General features: G+C 38.0%; 1 protein-coding gene across 2 annotated transcripts in view; it reads right to left on the bottom strand.

Moving 5' to 3' along the window:
• The window catches only part of SORCS2 (sortilin related VPS10 domain containing receptor 2), a 571,536-nt gene that overhangs the window by 42,238 nt on the left and 511,264 nt on the right, over positions 1-18,034 (bottom strand). For both annotated transcript variants that reach the window (XM_086463685.1, XM_086463683.1), the window contains exons 12-14: positions 16,139-16,215; positions 11,051-11,142; positions 9,480-9,587 (exon numbers count right to left, since the gene is read on the bottom strand). In XM_086463685.1, the coding sequence (XP_086319811.1) occupies positions 9,480-9,587; positions 11,051-11,142; positions 16,139-16,215 (277 nt within the window). The remainder of the gene's footprint in view (positions 1-9,479; positions 9,588-11,050; positions 11,143-16,138; positions 16,216-18,034) is intronic.

The following is an 18,034-nucleotide window of genomic DNA, read 5'->3' as shown; positions in this document are numbered from 1 at the left end:
ATTCATAGGGAAAATTTGCTGAGGAATCCAGCACCTTAAATGCACCCAGTTTAGCAAATTCTTCAAAAAGATGGCCTCATGGTTAGTAACACTGTTGCTGCAATAACATTTGTTGCCCTACTGAGGACACGGTTTTGTAGACACACCAGAGGAGTCCGTTTAAATGCATTGTCAATCTTCACTAGAATTAAAAATAAGCATTTTTCCAAAGTAAGGAAGAAAGGCATGTTTTAAGTAGGATTGAATGGATTACACAAAAATATGAGCTACAATAAAGCAACACATAACAGTAATCACAATCTAATTGCTCAGGTGCAAAATATATATATGTCCAATAAAATCATAATAATGGAAAAACTGGAACAGTGCAGCAACTGTAACTGATGATTAGAAGTTAAATATCAAGATGATAGTAATTCATAAGCTACTAAAACCTTCTTCTTGATTAACTATATTTCATTAGAAAGCCATCAAATCAATTCTGTTGAAACTATGAAAGATGATGCTGTGATAAATAACTTCTAAAAGAAATTCAGAATACTTTGGAAATTCATTTACTTTTATTTGCAAGAATTTTGGATCCATAATTTTACCTTCAGTCTTTTAGTTGCTGTAACAACTTTGTACATTTGTTCCTAGTTCATTTATGAGCATACCATTTTTTAATTTGATTGCACCGTTTCATAGCTAAGACAGTTTAATGCAGCTACCTCATTTAAATGAGCTAACTCATTTAAACTATTTGCTGGAAGATTGCTGGTTATTTCTGTTCCTGATAAAGCTCATAATCAGGGGGAGCTAATTTAACAGAAAATATATGCAATGATAATCTTTTCCAGTAAATTCATGTTTCTATTCAATAGAAAAAAGCATCTATTCAATAGATGTTCCTAGTTCAGATAAGCAGTAATAGCTGTGTCGCTTGCTGTCTGTGTCACTGGCAAACCACCTGACTGCAGCTATGATGGTGCTGCTGCTGGAGGCTCCCAAAGACTTACCAGGTAAACATTCAGCTTCCATGACTTCATTCAGGAGAAATGAGCCTGATTTTGGCAACACACTGCTCATCTCAGATGTCACAGACATCTTTTTATAACCACTACACGCCTTCCTCTTTAGCTTTTCCAAGTGTTCTTCAGGATTTTGTTCACAGGCTTTCACAGCATCAAAACATTCTTTTGCCAGAGCAGATGGATTTTAGCTACAGCGTCCCATATCATGGAATTAATGCCATATAAATTAAGACATGCCTTGAGCAACTTTTTTGTAATATTATGGTCATTTACTTTTGAGTTGTTAGCCATATTATCTCTGGACAAAGAAAATAGCTTTGAGCAACCTGATGTCTGATATACCCACTGGATCCTCAGAGCAGCGTAGCTGAATCTGCAACAGTTCTGCTTTACTACTGAGTATCTGAGAACACTCAAAGACCTCAGAGTGATTCTGCTGTCACAAAGACAGCACATGTGGAATTTATTCAGATGTTTAATGTAGTAACTTAAATTGTTCAAGTTTTGCAGCCGTACTGAAGACTAGCAATGACAACAGCATAATGCACAGCTACTTTGGTTTGAAATCAGATGTCTCTCTCATTCTAGACATGTTGCTTTAATCTCCCAAGTGCTGTGTTGGCTTTTGCTCTCCTCTATATGACTTTGTCATCAACCATGATGTTCAAAACAGTGTGCTGCCAAGGTAGCAGAATTTGTCTGCACAGTCCTGTACTGCCCTGTTGACACACTCTGCTAACTTGATATGTCAGTTGGGGGCAGAACAGGACCTCTATTTTTTTTTGGGAGAGCCTTCAAATGTATAAAACTACTGACAAGAAACCCCAGGGTTTGAATCAGGGTCAATCGAGGACCCCACATACAGGTGATATGGGCAATCTCAGCGGCTCTTTCTTGGATAACATGTCTAATTTCTTCTGGGTAGCACTTAAGCAAAGATTTCCAAGCAGGTGCAAAAAGGCAGGGACTTGAAATTCATTATGGATCTAAACCTCAAAATCCAACAGTGAGCATGTGATAAAGGTGGGAAAGGAAAACGGACCCTCAGAGATGCTAGTCAATTATTTTAACAATTTTCAGTCTGTCTCTTGGAAAGTATTCATTTAAATGCAAACAGTCACAGAGCTATACCAAAAAGTGGTATTTAGATCTTGTTCCCCATATAAGGCTTCCTCTCATGTAGTAAATTGTATTAGTAGCAATCACAATTGCCAGTGAACTTACTGTACTGTAAAAATATTTTTTTAACTGTCACATCTCCCTGATTATTTTTATAACACAATTGCAATTTCAGATTGAATACTTAATTCACCTTACAGTTCACTGGATATCAGAGGCCATTTGCATTAAAACAGCAGTAACTTTCTCAGATATCTTTTGTCTAAAAGGTACAGCATGTTAGAAGTTTCTTATCAATTTATGGTGAGCTCAAAGAGATGAGTCCTTTGCTTCATTTAGACCTTTGCTACAAATGATGACAATATAACTGAAAAAGCAAATAAATGTGATAACCTTTTTTTTGTTTGTTTTGCCTGTTGTAGTTCATACTATTACAGTGCCTTCGAACATACAGCAAGACACATGCCGTCCCCATGCCAAAAGCTGTAAAGAAATTACCAAGTTGAGGGAGTAAAGCTCTGAGGTTGTGGCATGGAAGGAAGCATTTTATCTCTAGCGTAACAACTGCCAAAAGGTAGCGTTTTCCTTAACTCCCAAAAGCAGTAACATTATTAATGAAAACGTTCCCCTGGGGATATGGGTTGGAAGAGCAGGTTAGGCATGACTATATCCTACCATGCTATTTAAAGCCTACTACTTTAAAAAATAAAATGACAGATGAATCTTTATAGACATGCTTTCCTTCTAATAGTGGTCTTTGCTTCCTTTACATCATTGTAAAACCAACAAAAACTAGATAAGTGAAAGGGTCCAGTAGTAAAATGGATGAAAGTAATGTAAGATTCAAGCTGCAGTCTGTTATACATCAAGATTAAAATTCAGCATATTTTTCTAATTCGCAAAAGCATGTAACAGAGGCCACATTTTCAGTGGCCTTCCTAAATTGCAACTACAGAAATGATGAATGTTTCCATGTGCAAAAGTAGACACCTGCTTACATAAAGCAACTGCATATAAACAGTGCTTGTGTACACAACAGATGATGTGCAAATATGCTGGGGCACTTATGATTTAAGTACCTTAAACTGCAAACACATGCATATACTTAATGCACTAAAGAGAAGGGTAGGGGGTTTTGGGAGTGGGGTTTGTTTTTTTTTTGGTTTGGCTGCCAAAGTGAAAAATGAGGAGAAGAAACAATTTCGTTGAAAGTGGACCAAAATAGGTTTTATCGTTGTTTCCTGATCCCCCCAAAATAATAATTGCCATTCATTCTTTTACATGAAAACATCTTGGTATCAGCTCTTTTGGGGAAAAAGAATGGAAATGAATGCTTAGGTTCTGAGTAGGTTCTGAGTAGTGCTGGGGAGGAGCAGGATAACATGTTCCCATTTTATCCAGAAGCTCAGCAGCTCCATGATGTTTGTGAATTACTTCCAACATTTTTTTCCATCTATTTGGTAAATTCCTGCCCAAGAACAACCTTTTAACATGTAAACTGTCTGGAAAAAATAGAAGATTTAGTGCCTACCCAGATGCCTTATGCAGAAGTAAATATAAGCTGGACAGTGAATAAAATGGATTCATTTAAAGAGAAACATATGACATTGCAGAGGATAGTTTTGCATCATTCAGCTCTCTGCTGTCATCTCACTTAAAGATCAAATTAATTCAGGATACTAACAAAATTTTATAATTAATTCTGTAGCTAATACTTTTTTTTTTTTTTGTACTTACATATTTAAAAATCAGCTCTCTTTTCTCACAGTTGGGAAATTCTTCATTCAGACTTCACCTGGCAGAGCCAGAGTAAATAGCCTATGATCACCTAAATTGAGGCTCCTTCATCTTGACAGCAAAATATAGCCACATGGAGTTCAAGGCCCCACCCAAAATCAAGTAAAATGTTTGAACTATGTTATTGTTTGCCTAAGTTTCTAATGTCTACTTCATCATCACAATTTATTACAACTAGAAACTAAAATGGAACAGTCTCCCTGAAAGAGAAGTTGGAGCACCACAGCTGCAGGCACTCATTCAGTAGACAGAGACTCAAAATGACTCAAAGACTCTAGCTGAACGCAAAAGTCATGTGTCACCCTTTTTCTCTCCTTATCTCATCCTTTAAATAGGGACAAAGTGATAAAAGATTCTTACACGACATGGATTCCTAACTTTCCAGTTCCTCTTCTTGAAATATATTTCCAGGTCTGCCCTCAAAATGTATTAAATATGGGCTTTAGCAAGACACTGAACGCACCATGTTCCCATGCTTCTGAATATGTTATGAAAACTTTACAGAAAGAAAAGATAAAAATAAAGCTTTACCCACCGAACTTCTTTTGAGCAGAGGGAGAGACAGGGGCAGTGCCATAGTCTTGGCTCCAAGGCCACTGGTTGGCAATGACACTAATGCACCGACTTGCTCTGCTAACATCTGTGTCCACAGAGATGCCAGCAAAACCATTAGACTTGCCACTAAACAGGCATCTGTACAACATCTGGATTAGCTAGATTGAAATAGAGTAACCAGTTTGCTTTTCCAATACTGTTTTCACCATTCTCTTCCTGTCTTTCTGTATGTTTCCTCCATCTATTGACAGACAGATATATTCCTCATTATGCAGAGCAGAACAACCACTTCACAACTAAGCAACACTTCTCAAACAAGAGATTAACTAGCTGCAAATAAAACCTAGAACTTGTCTTGGGAAATCAGCTATTCATTTACATAATAAGGCTTTATCTACCATTTATCTATCTTTTTTAAGGGTTGCAGTATGACAAGGTTAGTGGTGAAGAATTCTCAACACAGAGAAGTACCTCGACGTAGTAAGTTCCTCAAAGACAACAGGAAAGGTAGTGTGCTGCCCTGTCTCGTACAACAATAAGCCCCACAAACTACACATAACATTGACTGTTATCAATGTTGTTAAAGGTGAGGCTGGCATTCCTAGCAGAAGTGACAGTAGCAAAAATCCAGATGGTTCTCCCTAACATCTAACACCTGTTAATATCATATCCACCTCAGTTTGATTAAATTGAAACTAGACTATTTTCTTGCTTCCATTATCACCTAGGAACCCAATGCAACATCGGACTTTTAAGACAGCAAAATGCACACACAGGATTCTGCAGTTTAGAGATGTCCTAAATTTCCCAGCAGCATCTTAAGTTGTTACTCTATGAGACCACAGGGAAAAAAACCCTCTGGAAAAAATACAATTACCCTTAAGGAAGCTGTTGATTCTACCTGACATAAAGAAAAGCAGTCCTTTTATGTAACTTCATATTGGCCTTTTAAAAGGGTCTGTGGTACCATGGTTATCGTGCCTACTGGGTTTACAGTGCAACCTAAATAACCTGGTTTGGGAAACACTCTCAGAAGCTGAACTGTGATTTAGAATTAATTTTAACAGGTTTGAAACTTTCATTATATGAACTACCTCCTCTGAAGCAGAACATCAATATTTCAGACAAACAAAAATTCTTCCTTTTTCCATTGACTTAGGCCATTACTCAATCCATTGCTATTAAGTGATTTTTCCCAAATAGAATATACCTTTAAGTACACACTGGGTTGCAGTAACTTTAATTCTTAAAGAATTTAGAACAAAATAAAGCCTACTAGTCCATGCACTATTTTGATTAATCTATATCAATTAGTTGAGATAATTTGTTAGCAAACCTTACTTACTCATTTAGCAATAAATGGTGGATCTGAGCTCTTCATTTAGAAACTGATTTTTACAAAGACCGAATTTCCTAAACTTTATGAATACATTATTGCTTATCTTTCCTAAAATTCTTAACTACGTCTATTTAGAAATGGATTTTCACACAGAATGAGTTTCCTTAAGTTTTTGAAAACTTTACCACTTAACACTCCTAAAAATCTTAAGTAGGTCTATTGCAGAGCACAAAGGAACAAAATATTTTTTCCTTGGCATTTGACTGTAAATAGTTTGAATACTGCAGGGGATTTAGATGAATGATTTAGATTAATGTCGACTGGCAGATGACAACTCAGCTTCATGAAAACTTTTGACAACTCAACCTTTGTTTTTTCTCTGTTTTGGAGAAAACACAAAACTTTCTGAAATGAAGAGAGACTTGAGGCAACCAGGTTCACATTCCCCTCTTTCTTCAGCGAAGTTTACCACTCCACTTCATTTTGGATAAGTTAGGATAGAACAGGAATTCAAATGGAAGTCCCAAGTCATCTCAACATCCCAGTCACCATGCTGGAGAACGAGAATTCTCTCTTATACATAGTGTTACCAGGTCCCTTAACATCTTTCCAGTCAACCTTTTTGTGGAATTAATACAAATTAAAAACCCTGAGGAAATCCCTAAGCTGACTTCAGTGGAACCAGGATTTTACCCTGCAGTAACAGACACTTGCCATACAAGTAAAATACTGTTTAACCCTTTTGTGAGTTTATTCTAAACACTTTAAATGAAATAGTGTCTGTTCCACAATTTTGCCGTAGACTTTTTCAGTTATTACCTTCCCACTTCAGAATTATGCTATGTCTCCTAATTCATGCAGATTTTGACACTGGACTCTATTCAAAGTCCTTATTCAAACAAACTCCATACCAAAGGGAGAAAATTAAATTCCTGTACAAGTAAAATATGTCAGAGTAGGTCCTTAGTAATGGATTTGGGGATTCCTCAGGGTCAAAGACACTACTAATTTCTTTCCATTACCATATACAAGTTCATTTTACCATGTTCTACCCAGAAGAAAAAAACATTTTTTGTCTAATAAAATGAAAAAAATGGCATTGTTGATTTTTTTTTCCCCAGGGAGTGTGTATCAGTGCATGACATTCCTCAAAAGCAGCAAATCACTGTAGATTAATTCATGCACAGCAACTGAGTACAAGTGTGCACAAGTTTTGAGAGAAAATGACCTAAGCCAGACAGAAGTAAAGTCAGACAAAGCACCACTGGGCAGACAACATCACCCTGAAGGTAAAACCCAGTCAAAGGCAATAGGAGAGGCAAGGAAGCTGATACAATAGCAACAAGGGAACATGTACTGCAGGTTTATTCTTCTCATTATCTTTAGAGTCTGGTAGGAAGGCTGCAAGTATTTTCAGGGCCAAACCGTAACAGTAAGTGTTTGATGTCTGTGTTCAGTAGAACTAGCTGCAAAGTAAGATCCTACAAGCCTGGCATTGAGATGCTGGAGTCAGACTCTTGTTCTGCCCTTAGAAACATAAAAGTCACGTGCTGCTTTTTTGTCCATTTGGGCTCATGTACCAAATCGAGCTACAGTTTTATATATTTCAGATGGATGATTTCAAAAAGGCATCATGTTTTACAAGAGCTCTTTAGCCCATTCAGGCAGATACTTAAATACAACTTCACAAAATCACTGTTTTCAATGATACTCAATATGAAAAAAACCCTAAAACATAGAGCATACAGTCATCAAATATCATTTTATCTGCCTGTAAGTACAGTTTAGGATAAGATTTTGATCCCTCTACTTTCATGGAAATCAATGGAAATCTTTCATTCAGAGGTATAAGTATCTCCATGTGGCACATATTATAACATTAAAAAATCCTATATTTGAGAGAAGGGGAAGATGGTAGGATAATACTGTTCTTCTGAGGTCATATATGTATAATGGAGGATAAATGGGACAGTGGAGAAAGAAAGAAGGAACAAATAGACCAAATTCCCCTCAGTGCAGTACAGTGTTACAAACTTGGCGCAACGCCTTTAAGTACATTGGGTAGGATTTCTGTTTTGCTGAGGAACCTTTACACAACTCCACACTGGGCTTTTTTTTTTTTTTTTTCCCCCTGGGGAAAATGCTACTGGCACATGTCAAAAGCAGCTCTATTTGTAACTCCTAGGAGAAAAAGCTTGTCATGAACACATTGAACTTCAATATAAAGGATCTCACAAGCTGTTCTGATAGGAGCACACGTAACAACCTGCACATCTCTGACTGCATTCCCCTTTCCTGCTGCAGTCAGCATATGCCTTTCTCCCTAATTGGACAGGCATTTTCTACTCTCAGACACTTCTAAAATATATTAGCATTTATGCCTGTAGAAAAGGACTTGAGGGTGCTGGTGGATGGAAAGCTGAATATGAGCCAGCAATGTACACTTGCAGCCCAGAAAGCCAATGGCATCTTGGGCTGCATCAAGAGATGTGTGGCCAGCAGGTCAAGGGAGGTGATTCTCCCGCTCTGCTCTGGTGAGACCCCACCTGCAGTGCTGTGTTCAGCTCTGGGGCCCCCAGCACAAGACATACATGGACCTGCTCGAGTGGGTCCAGAAGAGGGCCAGGAAGATGACCAGGGGGCTGCAGCACCTCCCCTATGAGGACAGGCTGAGAGAGTTGGGTTTGTTCAGCCTGGAGAAGAGAAGGCTCCGGGGAGACTTAAAGAGGGCCTATAGGAAAGGTGGGGAGGAACTCTTGATCAGGGAGTGTAGTGATAGGATGAGGGGTAACAGCTTCAAACTGAAAAAGGGTAGATTTAGATTAGATACTAGGAAGAAACTCTACTGTGAGGGTGGTGAGACACTGGCACAGGTTGCCCAGAGCAGCTGTGGCTGCCCCCTCCCTGGCAGTGTTCAAGGCCAGGTTGGATGGGGCTTTGAGCAACCTGGTCTAGCAGAAGGTGTCCCTGCCCATGGCAGAGGGTTGGAACCAGACGATATTTAAGGTCCCTTCCAACCCAAACTGTTATATGATTCTATGATTCTGTGTCTTACAGATGGAGCAAAATCTACAGTTCAGATCCAAACGTCCCTGGCCCTTTGGAAAAGAACAGATAAACAGGGGCCTAAGTTGCAGAAATTGGTTATTTTTAACTCTATTCACAGTATCTGTCTTAGTCCCTGCACAGACTAAAAAAGTGTATTTGTTAGCACACTGTTTGGTTACACAGCTGCAGAACCAGTTACTACAACAACGATATAGTTGTTCACACCGTGACGACATTTTTCACAAGAAAGAATAGATATTGAACATTTTTGAATTCTGCCTAAGCATCTGTAGAAAACAAAAAAAGGCAATAGTTATTTTTTTACCTACGTTTCTCGTATTTGTAATCCTGTTATCCCACTTTCCCTGGTGGTAACTTCATGAAATTTCATATGAATATAACAGTTCATCTTTACAATCTGAAATACTGCACTTAGATATTCAAAGACATGTTGCACACTAGGGCTGTTTGGAGATCAGTGTAAGAGTCTGTGTGACTGCAAGAAGCAAAAGTCACTGATTCAAGGACTATCTCCCATCCACAATTAAAAATATGCTCCAGTGCGTAAGAGAGAGCCCTGAAAAAAAGAGATGAAACTAGAAACTTACGTCATGACCAGTGTCTCATCTCCAGGTTCACTAAGTAATCCATCTACAAATACTGAAGTGCTGGTAAAATTATGCGTACTCCATGTCTGGCCTTCATCTATGCTGAATCTAAAAAAGAGCAGAAATGGTTTTCATTTACAACTATTATTACATGAAACAGAATCAATTCATTCAAAAAAACCCACAAACCCTCACTACTAAAGTCCAGGATTTACAATCATGAAAATACAATATGCCTGGACAGTACATCATATTAATGTGATCTTTTTTCTCAGCAACGTATCCAGGGGCTCACAACTTTATTAGAAGGTGTATAATAAATTTGCCACATGAACTGAAATTCTCAGGCAGATAAAAACCGAGGTCTGTCAACAACTATCTTGCTACCTTGTGGGTTCAAGAGCAATTTAATTCACACTTCATTCTTTCTAATAGTCTCTGAGCTAGAAACCTGTCAAGCAGAGGTCAGTGAAACATGAGAGGCAAAACAGCCCAACTGTTAAAACATGTGGGAGGTGTGGTAACTGTGGGCACCAAGTTGATGGCCCTTCACAGCTGCTACCATGCACTTAAAAATTTGCAAATGATGCTGATGAATCAGCAAAACATATTTAAAATACTCTGTGCACCCAAAATCTATGAATCAAAGTCTCTTTTCTTCTGTACATTTCCTCCAGGTCTTTTGGATAGCAGGTTAATGATGGCCTTCATTCTAGCTAACCAAGTATATATATAGTTCCTATTAATTTATTATGCAAAAATGAACCTAGTCACAAGTGATAAAGATCTCTTATGTTTTTTATGCCAAAGAGGATATTTTGTATGCCATGACATAAGGTTACCATATTTTGCTCACTATCATGTAGTTTAAAATTTGTTATTTCATAACAAATGCTTTGCAGCAAACCTTTCCTGACAAACAAGCTGAGAAGGCCATTTGCTCCATTATCACTACATGACAGTATCTTCGCATACTAGAGTTAATTTGTGCATTAATATCTCAGATGAACCAGATTTCTTGCATACTGTGTTACATAGCACATAAGCACACAGAAGTCCTTTCCCCATTGGCTCCAAAAGTCTACATTATATTACTCTTGTCAGAGCAACTCAGGGCCATTCTCCAACATCTTCATTCACCACAGCCCTTGGAGGGGACTGAGCTTTACTACAGTAGCAATGAACCATTCTGACTGGATACCTAAGTCACATATGCATCATCGGTTGAGCAACATTGCCACATCCTGCTGGTGCAAACCAGCAGCAGATAACAATCATGCTGAATATGACTTGTACTGTAGAGTTCCAGGATAGCCTTTTAAGCAAAAATACCTACACTGATGAAAGAAAACTTTATTGTGATTAATGCATTCTGCCATGGTACCTTCCGCACAATGAAGTAATCTTTAAGAAAACATCCACCTGCATTTTGTTGACTTAATGCATGTTAAATTAAGCTGACTCCACCTGCGTTTCATACATAATCACATGGAAATGCTCATCTTAAACTCTACACTTTGCCTGAGGTCTCCAATACACAATAGCTGTACTTTAATTGACTGTAGGATTACTTGAGTATTTTCAGAGGGATAGAGGTGTCTTTGATGGCCACAATAACTCCACCATGGTCCAGGTACAAGATGTGATGTTCTTCTTCAAAGACCTACAAGTCAAACAAAAAAAGGCTAGCTAGGCAAGTGTACAAAAGAGCAGAAATAAAATGTATGGGCAAACCAGGATTAAAAGACTTATATGTTTTGTAATGTCCACACTTCAAATTGAAAAGGACATAAAAGTCAGTTTAACTTTTATATTTCTCCCAGCTGCAAAAGAAAAGAAAGTTAAGCAGGTGAATCAGAAAACGTTCAGGTTCAAATCACAGTCAGATTAAACTGTCTAAAGCGATTTTAGCCCAAGCTTGTATTTCTCACAGTATGCATTCTGCATTCCTTCCTGTTATATATCACTAAGTGACCTATCACCTTACTTCAGTGTTTGCCATATTCTGTGTATCTTGCAGAATAAAATGCTTTGTAGTCTAATTTAAAGAAAAATAAGAAAAGTACTGCTGTCCGTGAATTTCTCATATGTTCTCCAGACTCTACAGAGCTTGAAATTGTTGGTGCAAGCATGCTTTCTGTATTTCCAGTGTCAAAGATTTATTTAAATTGAAAATTTATGCAATCTCACACAGTGGCCTCTCTGAGTTCTGAATGAAAATACATGTAATATTGATCTAATGTTATAAAGGATTCAAAATTTCCTAAATGAATTTCATTCATTTTTCCAGAGGTCATCAGCAGTACTAAAATAAATGAACAGGCAGATATTTTCCCTTTTCCTTATCTGAAATCTGTTTTAAGGCAAGGTTTACTCATGTTATTAATCTGTGAAAGTTCATTTAACATAAAAGCAGGTTATAAAGTGAAAGTTAGTATACATATTTAGCAGTTAATAGATGAACATGCAGCCTCCCACACACTTTGACAAAGCAAAGTGAAAAACATAACAGTTAGCTTTACTTTGGCTTGTGAACAAAAAATACTGACAATATTAAATGCTTCTTTTTAGCAATACTAAATGCTAAATTCAGAGGATTTATCAGCAAGACTGGACCGGAGGAGGGAAAAAGTATCTTATAGCACATTCACAATTACTTCAAAAATAGTACGCATTTAATTTGGGTTGAGAATTCACTCTTCCTCTCATCTAGTAAGAGCATATTTTATGGGAATCCTAGGGCTTCAAGTGTCTGATCAGTTTTTCAATGTTGCCAATTTACAGATGAAACCCTGATATGAGGCATTTACAGTCCTATCTACTTGTTCCACACAGCTGCATATTTTAGAAGAGAATTCAGTAAAGGACAGACATTAATTTTAGATGTGCTTCAAAAGGATGAGATCAGCTGGAGTCAGATATGCAAGCAGAGTTTTGATCCTCCTCTAAACTTTGCTTGAACTTTTGCTCAAATCAAAATGGAATGGTATATGCTGGAACACCAAAGTGTTCAAAAACTTCATCATCATAGTGAAGACAAAGCAAGCTGGCATCTGCATCACTTCAACCAATTAGGTTTTCCCAGAAAAGCATCATGGCACTTCCTCATGCACCATGTTAGTTCCCCAGCTTTAGCACACTACAAAGCACAGCAGACACATTACAGGCGTATTAATGCCATCTTTATACCATGCTCTTCTTGCACACATTTTGAACAATTTATAACCAAAATGTATGAAATTCCTTATGAAAGCAATTCTTCAGTACACTGAAAAGAACTAACGATTTCATGCCTGTGGAGTTCAGCACAAAAGTAAATATTTATCTCTAATTTTTTGGAAACAAAACCAAGGCAAACAGTTTGCAAAGGACTTATGCAAAGGTGATCCCAGTGCCAGAGCTGAAGTTCAAACCCAGAAACATGAGACACATGTGTTCACAGTCAGCCACAAATTCTGATATACGTCTCTTCACTAACTAAAGCCAGGTATAAATTTATTATGAACCTTACTAGTAGCCAGCTGATAAAGAGCTAGATTTTCATAAGCAATTTCTACATTTTTCCTTCTCTAATTTTTTCAGCTTTATAATCATAATGCCAACTTCTTTTCTCTACCTCTCCTCTAAATGTTTTTTTTGTGTCTGTCTTAACAACTTCAGCAGCGATTTCAGGCTAGAATATCTGCGGGGAGCAATTAGGAGAGCTCCATGAAATCAATGAAAACACGTTTAAATGATCCTTGAGGCATATACTCCACACAATTTTACTCTGAGATACAGAAGTTTCAAAAGTAACCAAAAATGTTTGAAGTCACTTGCTTCTCTCACCAAGTGACATCCATTTCTAAATTCAAATCTGGAAACAGAAGGGGTTTTTTCCTGCACAGAATGAGCCAGTTGGACCTTCCCAGGGGTGAGAGGCTGGGACTGCAGCCTTTCCTGTTGTGCTTAAAGGTGTTAGCATCCATCTCTTAAGATGTCTTCAGAAAAACAAGTATTTCCACTAAACAACGGTTTTCCAAATTGCTTTGGTGCAAAAGGAGTTGACACAGAGAAATAATATTCCAACAAACAAAGCACTAGCCTAAAGCTCCAGAGATCTAGATTCAGTTCCTAGATATAGAACAGACTCTCTGTGTAACCTTATTAGCTTAATTGAGCGTTTTGTTGCTACACTAGCTACTTGGGTAGCAGATCAAATATGAAAGGTTTTCTGCTGCTGAAACACCAATGGCAACCACTACTGTGAACAGAATTATTTTTTTTTTTTAAATAATATACACTCATATGTATACAGAAGGCCATCCTTAGCATTTGACAGAGTATCCTAGTATTTCAAAAATCATGACTGAAAGAACAGGCCCCACAGAGGACAAAGAAAATTAAAACCTGTATGGTCTGAAATTGTGTTCAAAGGCAGCCCATTTCTCCCAGGATGCAAGATTTATTTATCTATCTGACTCAGTATCATGTTCGTTAACACATTTTATGATATTGTTTTCCTGGTGTAATAGACAGAGAAATCTTCCAAATAGACATATCTGTCCAAGAAGTTCACCTTAGGCTACATCTTCGTGGTTCACTTCAGATGATCTAAGCCCACGTAGTTCATGATAATGTCAAGGTGAGATTCCCCTCTCCTATGGGCCAGATCACTGCTGCTGCATAGATTTTTAAGCTACTTGTAAATCAGCTCCCAAACTACTGCTATTTACAGTGCAATGGTGTACAATACACAGTCAGAAATTTCAGTTTGCCATAAAATGGTACCCAGTGTTATTTCAGGAAAGCTTTTAATTAATTCCTTGAACTGCCTTTTCTCCCAAGTCTTTTATATTTACTTTTCTGTGTTGCTCTGTCAGACTACATTGCTCCTCTTCTAGTCTGTAGACAGCTCTTCAACATCATGTGTGGCACCTGAGAAAGGTGACAGGCACTCACTAATGACAACCACAAAGTTTCCAAATCAGTGACTTAAATCCACCCAGAGAGTTGTGCCAAAACATGAGCTCCATTGTGCTTTTGCCAGCTCATAAGACCTGTAATTTACTGTCTAAATAATTCCCATATCATCTGACTGAAGCCTTGTCTTTTGTTGCATGAACTCCAACAAAGAAAGGAAATGTACCACTGACCTCTGGAAGGACTGTTTGATCATGAAGAGTGAGGCCATAAAATACATACAATAATCTACATTTTCATTCTGATCACAAATATTAAGATTGAGTAAGCTCTTTCAAAGGCTTTGTAGCAGTTTTAATTAAAACAAAGCCAGCAATTGTGTTTCTCATTTTACTGTCATAATGAGGGATCAGTTTGCGGTTGGTTTGACAGCATGAATAGTCATCTTAAGGTCAAGTTTCATCACAAATCATTTGCCTGAGTGTGTCTCAAATAAAAAGCAGAAAAAATATGAATTTGATCCTCTTCACTCTTTTATTCTTATCTTTCACCCCAGAAAAACTATAGAACTTCGTCAAATTGTGACAATAAATTATTAGAAGGCCTCTGTGAAGTGTTAGACAACACAGTACTCACTGTAAATCCTGGAAAGCTTTTGCATTTAAACACCTATTTATCATACACTAGAATTCAAGAAGGAATTTGGAATAGAATTTTATCTTTTAAACCTCAGAGGACATTATCATGACAAAAATAATGTATTTCTTTTAAAAAGTCCTTTTTTGAAGTATTAATGGCACCCTACAACAGCAACAAAAGAAACCATCTGTATTTTAACCTCAAACTCCCCAAGCTCAGTAACACTAGTGAGAACACTTTCACACTTACTTCTCAGAAAATAACACAATTTTATTTCACCTAAACACTAAACCACTATTTTTTACTGAAATTAAATGACTTCTTGACACACTTTGGTCCTTTGAAGATGTATTTTTTTTCTCCTGGATATACATTATAAGTAGATTCCAGATCATATTGTGTGTTACTGCTATATACACACAGAAAGAATCCCTGTGATTAAGCATTGCTGCGACACAGCAATTTAGGAAAAAATACATAATAAAGGTGAAATGCTTAAATTGACACTGGGCATTGGAAGCAGAAGACACCCAGAATTCAAATGGCACCTCAGCTACTACATGACTGTCCTTTTTTAAATACTTTTCCTGTTTATAGTCCCAGAATTAATTAAATCATACTAAAAGACATTCAAAGGTTTACTGTTTCTTTTTTTTAAATCTCTTTTTGCTTTCTCAGTTTCAATGAAGAACAAAATTTAAGCTTAAATATCAGTTTTCAGACTATGAAGCAGAAGAATTTCTGCCTTTTACTGAAACCATGTCTTTTAGGTTGGACTATTTGAACTGCAAGATCTAACCCAAGTCCACTTCAATAGCACAGGAAGATTACTTACACTATTAAAACGTAAACAGACTCTATGTTTTTTTAAGCACGATACTTATAGGATCTTTAAAGAGACCAAAACATTCAAGTTTCAGCAGAACCTGACAGACTGACAGATTTGTCTTTATAAAACATCTCCTTAATCTCTCACAGTTTCCAAGCAAAATTGGAATAATAATAGCCACCTCCCTTAAAAGCGTGGGTATATAAAGCTTAGTTAAGCATTATAAAGTTCATCACATTTGGTACACTAGCATTATTTTCAGGTGTCTTTGATGATTTCTGTTTCCTACCTGACGCCACGTGTTCCCACAGTCAGACGTTATGTACATCTCTTCTTTATACTCAACCAGCTGGGACCCCAGGTTACCTGTCACAAAACAGGAGGAAACAAGGGTTGCATCCACATGAGCAAGACAGACTGGATCTAGTCCTTACACCAGTCAGAGTGAGAAGTTTCCAGGTCAGAGCAAGAACTAAACTCAGATCAGCAGGCTTACTTCAATTCTGGTAGCACCAGATAAATCCTTTTAAAACATGTATGTACACATTTAATGTCTTCCTTTACACTGCTAGCTATCCAGAAGTAGGAGTAATGAGGCTTAATTCTAATAATGAAACGCAGAGGCCAAACCAATAGCTTAGTTTTGTCACCGCATGCTGAAAAATTATTATAGAAGAACACGTATTTAAGATGTAAGTCTGAAATGCCCATAAACTCAGAAGCCATACCTTAACCTTAATCACATTCTGTAAAATTATTCTTCTTGAACTTGAATTGTTAAAATGAAAAAAAAAATTATCTGTAGACTTTACGAAGCAGTAGCAAAATCTAGAATCTGGAGAAATACGTAACACTGAAAAGAGGGGGCAGGGCGTTTGAAAAAGTGTGTAAATACAAAAGAATTTACAGCATAATTACTTGATATACCCAAATATTGACCAGGAAGCTACTGCATATTTTGTCAAAAAGCACTGAGGAGCAGCAGCTAGCATTCGGACTGCTGCAAAGCAAACAGAAGTGTAAAAATAAACTTGTGGAAGACAATCCTAGCAGATGCAATCCCAAACACTGAGATCTCCATCTCTTAACATGCGGTATTTCAAATAGCAAACTATTAAACCACCAGGCAGTTTACAGTGTTCTAGGGGAGAAGCAATCATAGCACAGTATTCCTTCTAAATGACATCCTCCAGGGGATTCTGACTTAAATATATGGTTTGCATGTTTTTACAGCAGAAATAAGATAAAAGTTATCAGATCCTCTTAAGGAAGCATGACGATGAAAGAAAACACTTGAGATTAGGACAACAGTATGAAATTTCACTTCTGTTACATAAATAGCTGTTTTTAACCACCAAAACAGATCTGTTTATGCAGAGCATGCTCACCAGTGCTAAAAGCAAGTAAGCAGAAAGTGTCAGGCTGACTCAAGTATTTCATAGATTCACAGAAATGTTTGGGTTTGGGTCAGAAGGGACCTTACAGATCAGGTAGTTCCAATCCCACTGCCAGGGGCAGGGACACCTCCCGTTAGACCAGATTGCTCAAAGAACTGGCTCAATTGAACACTGCCAGGGAGGGGGCAGCCACAGCTGCTCTGGGCAACCTGTGCCAGTGTCTCACCACCCTCACAGGAAAGAATTTCTTCCTAATATCTAATCTGAATCTACCCTCTTCCAGTTTGAAACTGTTATCCCTCATCCTATCACTACCATCCCTGCTCAACAGTCCCTCCCCACCTTTCCTGTAGGCCCCTTTTAAGTACTGGAAGGTCCCTAGAAGATCTCCCCAGAGCCTTCTCTTCTCCAGGCTAAACAAACCCAACTCTCTCAGCCTGTCCTCATCGGGGAGGTGCTCCAGCCCCCTCATCATCTTCGTGGCCCTCCTCTGGACCCACTCAAGCAGGTCCATGACTTCCTTGTGCTGGGGGCCCCAGAACTGGATGCAGCACTGCAGGTGGGATCTCACAAGAGTGGAGTTGAGGGGGAGAACCAATTCCATCAACCTGCTAGCCACGCTTCCCTTGATGCAGCCCAGGATGCCGTTGGCTTTCTGGGCTGCGAGCGCACATTGCTGGCTCATAGTCAGGTTTTCATCCACCAGCACCCCCAAGGCCTTCTCTGCAGGGCTGCTCTCGATCCACTCATCACCCAGCCTGTATTTCTGCTGGGATTGCCTTGACTCA

This window comes from Leptosomus discolor, chromosome 4 (assembly GCF_034619465.1).
Source record: "Leptosomus discolor isolate bLepDis1 chromosome 4, bLepDis1.hap2, whole genome shotgun sequence".
Lineage (NCBI taxonomy): Eukaryota > Metazoa > Chordata > Aves > Leptosomiformes > Leptosomidae > Leptosomus > Leptosomus discolor.
The sequence above is the reverse complement of the archived record's forward strand: the minus strand, read 5'-3'. Positions and strand labels throughout refer to the sequence as shown.